The 6,313-nt window shown below is 42.9% G+C and overlaps 1 protein-coding gene across 1 annotated transcript in view; it reads right to left on the reverse strand.

Annotated features, from left to right (window-relative positions):
- The window catches only part of LOC121813113 (alpha-2-macroglobulin-like protein 1), an 8,911-nt gene extending 2,627 nt beyond the window's left edge, over positions 1–6,284 (reverse strand). Inside the window, exons 1-6 of the mRNA XM_042216633.1 lie at positions 6,165–6,284; positions 5,625–5,801; positions 5,463–5,538; positions 4,257–4,413; positions 3,606–3,680; positions 6–47 (exon numbers count right to left, since the gene is read on the reverse strand). Of these exons, the coding sequence (XP_042072567.1) occupies positions 6–47; positions 3,606–3,680; positions 4,257–4,413; positions 5,463–5,538; positions 5,625–5,801; positions 6,165–6,273 (636 nt within the window). The 5' untranslated portion in view covers positions 6,274–6,284. The remainder of the gene's footprint in view (positions 1–5; positions 48–3,605; positions 3,681–4,256; positions 4,414–5,462; positions 5,539–5,624; positions 5,802–6,164) is intronic.
- Positions 6,285–6,313: the final 29 nt, after the last annotated feature.

Here is a 6,313-nt window from a genome sequence, read left to right on the forward strand (position 1 = left end):
CTGAGAGACTCCTTGAGACAAGCCAGGCTCTTGTTCATCACAGGATCCTTTAAAAGATCACAACAAAGAACTTTAATGGACAAACAGAAACCTTCTTTCATTAAACCCAGTGTGAGAAGAATAGGAGGCAGAGTTCCTGATTCAGTCACTCAAAACATCAGCGTGATAATAGAAAACACAGCAATTAGAGGAAAGTACAGATCAAGCAAAGACTGGAGCAATCTGCTAGTAGTATTTACAATATAAAGAACATATTGAAAAAACACTGTACAGGTTGGGTGGTGATACCAGTCCTTGCTGGTGAGAGTTCAGGTATGTGGATGACACCTGGGTGAAAATCAATTCTCAGGACGTTCCACAATTCACAGCTCACATTAACTCGGTGGAACGACACATCAAATTCACCAGGGAGGATATGAAAAGTGTCAGGTTAGTCTTCTTAGACTGTGAGATTTCCATCAGGAATGGAGGACATTTAAAAGCTGATGTGTACCGTAAACCTAAGCTCCAGCCGATCCAGGAGAGAAGGACAGCTGCTGCCTATGTGAAAACCTGTAGTGATCCCGTATGTGTCAGGAGTATCAGAACAGCTGAGGCACATTTTTTTCTAAACACTGTGTCTCTGTGGCTTTTAAACCCCAAAACACGCTGCGCCTAAAACTGCTCCACCCCGACACAAACAGAGTAACATAGTGCACGCTGTTAAGTGCCAGGAGGATTGCCAGGGTTTATATATCAAGGAAACCAAACAACCTCTGGCAAAGCGGATGACACAACACAGAAAAGCCACCTCGTCAGGCCAGGACTCTGCAGTCTATTACACCTACAGGCCAGTGGACACTCTTTCAATGATGAGGATGTACACATCCTGGACAGGGAGGAACGCTGGTTTGAGCGCGGAGTCAAGGAGGCCATTTACGTGAAAAGGGAAAGACCATCTCTGAATCGAGGAGGGGGCCTAAGGGTACATCTTTCGCCATCTTACAATGATGTGATTGCAGCCATTCCCCAACTCTCTGTGAATGGTACTCATGGCCATTGATCAGTGGTCTTTGATCAGTGGGTTTTGGTCAGTGGTTGTTGATCAATGGTCATGAGAATTTGCATAATTAAGATTAAGGAACTGACCTCCCAGCCCATTGTTCCTTCAGTGGGCTGGTTTCAGTCATTATGCAAATGTACTGTTTATAAGATTGAAACCTGCAGTCAGCTGAGACTGAAGAAGTCACTTGGATGAGTGACGAAACGTTTCTCCCACTGAAAACATCCAGATGAACAGAATCAACTTTTTGGGGTATATGTAATATATATATTAGATTGTATATTATATTGTTGGTTTATACACTTTTGTGTATGTATTTATATATGCATACCAGCTCGGACGTCGCCCGGATCAACTACTGGAACAAGAAGGCATTGGTGGGCAAGAGATGAAAATAGGGCGTTGTTGGAACTGCTGCTATACAAGTAACCCTGGCAGAAGGGGTACATGAATAGGATGAGGGACCTATGGAATCTTCGATACCCAGCATCCACATTGACGGCGAAAACACTAATAGCACAGTGTTCCAACATTCGAAAGAAGGGTATTGCTCTCACAGCTAGAGATTGACGAGGTGCAACACAAATGCTACGGCAAGGGGGAGCCAGGACGACAGGTCAGGGGGGGAGATGTCATCACCTCCACCCGAGATTTGTACCAAGCCCCAAGTGCTATAGTGCGAGAGGAAGTGACCTGAAAGATAGGATCATGGCAAAACTTGAAAACTGGAATCCCCGTAGCTGGTTACCAAGATGTGAAGATCTGCTAGATGATGTAAATGCGATACATACAGCCACGATTATCGAGACTAACAAGCTGATCTACAGTACAGCAGCAGTGATCAGAGAGATGCTTGGCTACAGGTTGAACAGCCACAAGGAGAAGGAGACTAGAGGCTAAGATCAAGGAGGGAGGTTAGCCAACTATTGGAGCTGCAGAAAGGTGTGACAAAGACGGTGCCCAAGAAGAAGTTTAGCAAGCTGTCCATGGAAACTGCCAAGCAACGACTAACAGCCTTGGCCAGCACCTTGCCATACACTAGTATGGCTCACGTCTACTGGTGGAAGAAGCTGACTGCACTCCATGAGCATCTGGCAGCACAAATGAACCAGCTGTTAGTTGACGACAGACACCCAGAATGGCTAACTGTAGGGCGGACAGTCCTGAAGGGATCGGTCCCATCGGTCCCATCCAACTACTGACCAATAACCTGCCTCAGTACCACATGGAAGCTCCTGTCAGGCATCATAGTGGCTAAGATGAACAGACACATGTTCCTGTACCCCACTCATTGGCAAGAATACCAGAGGTGCAAAACACCAGCTACTTGTAACAATCAGCCGAGACTGCCTGGATTGATTACAAGAGGGTCTATGACTTAATGCCCCACAGCTGAATCCTGGAATGCCTAGACCTGTACAAGATCAACAGGACTTTAAGAGCCTTCATCAAGAACTCAATGGGAAATGGCATACAACACTAGAGGCCACCTTCAAGCCCATAGCACAATCACCATCTATCAAGGAGATGCTCTGTCCCTACGGATACTGACTACGGAATAGAGCAGTTGTCAGCCATCTGCTGTACGTGGATGACATCAAGCTGTATGCCAAGAGTGAACGAGACATCGATTCACTGATCCACACCACCAGGATATACAGCAACGACATTGGAATATCGTTCAGACTGGAGAAATGTAGTCGGATGACAACAAAGAGAGGAAACGTAGGCGGAACTGAGGGAATCGAACTAAGGCAACATTGCAGACATAGAGGACAGCTACAAGTACTTGGAGATCCAACAGGCAAATGAGAACCACAAAGAGGCTGCTGGGAAAGCTGCTACCACCAAGTACCTGCAGAGGGTCAGGCAAATCCTGAGGAGTCAGCTGAATGTTAGAACAGGATCCGGCCTATCAAAACTTACGCCCTGCCCGTCATCAGGTACCCTGCTGGGATAATAAGCTGGCAAAAGGAGGAGATAGAAGCCACTGACATCAAGACAAGAAAGTTCCTAACCATGCATGGAGGGTTTCACCCCAAGTCCAGCATGCTAAATGGAGGGAAGGAGGCCAGGGACTGGTGAGTGTCAGCACCACATTCCAAGATGAAACAACGAATATCCACGAGTACGAGGAAGATGGCCCCAACTGACCGCGTGCTCAGTGAATACCTCAGGCAGCAGAAACTCAAGAAAGAGGAGGAAGGCGAGGAAGCATCATGGAAGGACAGGCCCCTGCACAGTATGTTACCACCGGCAGATAGAGGAAGTAGATGATACCCAGAAATCCTACCAGTGGCTGGAAAAAGCTGGACTGAAAGACAGCACAGAGGCACTAATCATGGCAGCACAAGAACAAGCTCTGAGTACAAGATCCATAGAGGCTGGGGTCTATCACACCAGGCAAGACCCCAGGTGCAGGCTGTGTAAAGATGCCCCAGAGACAATCCAGCACATACCAGCAGGGTGCTAGACTGCTGGTTAAACCTAACTCCATGGCTCAGCAGCTCAAACTCTACTCCTTTTTTTGTTGAATACCTTGATATTCTTTGACTCTACTCACATGTTGGGATGTATTCATTTCCAAGAAGGCAGCAGTAACGTACGCACTGAGAGTCACTTCATCAGATACACCACCCTGTCAACAGAAGACATCATAGACACTTTATCATCAGTGCACCAACATTCAGGGATATGAAGTCATGAAAATGATTTTCAGCTGCATGTGGTTTTAGTATCATCAATGTCTTCATGCATGTTCAAACATCCAGCTAAAGAGATGAACAGGAAGTTGATTTTGTTCATCTGGACATTGTATTTCCAGTGAGATGGATGTTTCTTCACCTCGGGTTTCCAACCTTATAAACAGTTTGTGTAGTCATCTACTAATCAGAAGGTTGGTGGTTTGATTCCCAGCTGCTCCAGCCTGCATGCCAAATATTTGTGGGCAATATACTAATCCCAAGTTGGTCTCTAGTGCATACTTTGTATTTAGTATAAATATGTGTGAATGCTAGATAGAAAGCAGTGCTGGTGTGAATGGAACAAGATGTATGGAAATTATTTCTTAAATAAAATAATAGAATATACTGGTGTGAGCTATTACAGTATGTAGTACAGTGTTTTCCATGTATGCATGACATTATTAATAAAATTTGTTAAATCCAGACTGGAGGCTGTTTCCACAGTCTAACAGCGAAGAACTGCAGGTTACCTTCATTCCGTTGTTGAAGAGTTTCCCAGACTTTTGAAAACAGCCATTTTCTTGTTGTTTATGTTGCAGCCAGGTCTTAGACTCTTCGATCTTTCTGGGATCAATAAAGATGAAAGACTGAGCTTTGGCAAAACTTCTTACCACAAACGCAGTCAGCCTGACAGAAAGAAAACAACACTTACACGTCTTACAACGATGGAAATGTTTGGCTGTGAGGTCACATTAAGAGAAAGAAATACTGATCATTTTGAAAATAAACTTTAAATTTCAAGGTTAAATTTGAAAATGTATTTTGAGACAAAAGCAGAAATGTGGATATCACAGTTGTTTCAGGACAAACTGCCACGGTTGCTTTATTCTCTGAATTAGTGAAATCGTACTTCAGACTCAGTTTTAGTAACAAGGAAGGAACTGATGTCATTGTAGCAATAAAAACAGCGTGGCAGTAAGTACAAGTACACTGAAAAGCAGAAAGTGGTGCAGAAAGCTGCATGTGGTTAGATTTGTATAAAAGGAAATGGCTGCTAATGTACAGATGCAAGGATACCGATGGTTCCACGCTCGTGGAATAAAGAGGATCTATGCTGTATCACAAGACCACTGATTTATTTCACTACATCTACTCAACGCATTTTATACAGGGTATAGCAGTCGTTTGAAACAACTACTCACATGTTGGGATATATTCATTTCCAAGAAAGCAGCAGTGATGTATGCACTGAGAGTCACTTCATCAGACACACCACCCTGGTGAGTGAAACCAAGTTATTTCTGTGTGCTGCCAGAATTTCTCTCCACACAGAATTAGTATCAGTGTCCAGCTAAAGTATAGACTTACCTTCATTCTGTTGTTGAAGAGTTTGCCTGACTTTTTAAAACAGCCATTTGTTTGTTGTTTATTTTCCAGCCATGTCTTAGATTCTTGAATGATTTTTGGATCAATGTAGACAAAAGACTGAGCTTTGGCAAAACTTCTCATCACAAAAGCAGTCAGCCTGACATAAAAAAGCACCCAAAAGAAAATTTCCTCATGTTTCGAAATTATATCAAAATGTGTCACAGTTATGCCATTATAATGTGAGTTGATTTTCTCCATGTCCAGAAATAAAATGATAATAGGATGGGAGATTTAAGGAGTAAATTTCACCAACAGGCTCAGTTTTGTTTCTGAGGCAAATGGAATATTAAGGTAATTATTATTTTCACCAAGTGTTTCCTGGTCCTCTTCCAAATGTGGTGTATGCGCCTTCATCACTTTTGTAGTTCAGCTGTCTTTGGTAACCTGTAACAACAGGAAAATGACTCTTAAATAGATATTCTATTCATAAACCTTTGATTTTAGTCTCACTATGAAACAAACACACTCGCCACTGGTCAGGAAGTTCGCAGCTTTTTCCATGATGGCTGGGGTGAGCTGCTGTGTGCCTTTCAGGTACTGGAGGATGTAGATGTTGGGGGCTAGAAGAGCCATGTTCTGCTCTCCACATCCATATGGCATCCGGAGCAGTCCATCCAAGTTCTTCAGAGCCCGGCCGAGGATGTCACCTGATCAGAGGCACTCAGTCACTGAGACAGAACATACAACGTTCGAACACTTGAACTGCAAATAGATTAAGAAGCTAGTAAAGAAGCTAAATATTTAGAAAAATACAGCAGGTTATAAAAAACTCTATATACTAAATTATAATATTTTGCACTTTGTTATTGGAATGTAGTTTCTAAACTATTTTCTACACTACAAAACTGTTGGAGTCTCATTTAATAGCGTGTTTCAAAACTAGGCAAAAACAATGCCAGTCCAATTGTATTTGTCTTTTATATTAATTCACTATTGATTGAAAAAATAAACTTCTTATATTTCTTTCTGGATTAATCTAAACTCATTTAATTAAAAATGATCAGGTTTACCCAGGACTGATACAAAAGTGCGGGCAGATCCTTCAATCATATTCTCAGGCAGCTGTATCTCGGTTTCCTCTGTCAGTGTGTCTCCTGTGTACAGACAAACAATCACCATACAGAGAGAAGCTTAATCAGAATGTCAGTACCAAAATAGT

This window comes from Haplochromis burtoni, unplaced genomic scaffold (assembly GCF_018398535.1).
Source record: "Haplochromis burtoni strain Fernald_Lab_line unplaced genomic scaffold, NCSU_Asbu1 Contig_1148, whole genome shotgun sequence".
Classification (NCBI taxonomy): domain Eukaryota; kingdom Metazoa; phylum Chordata; class Actinopteri; order Cichliformes; family Cichlidae; genus Haplochromis; species Haplochromis burtoni.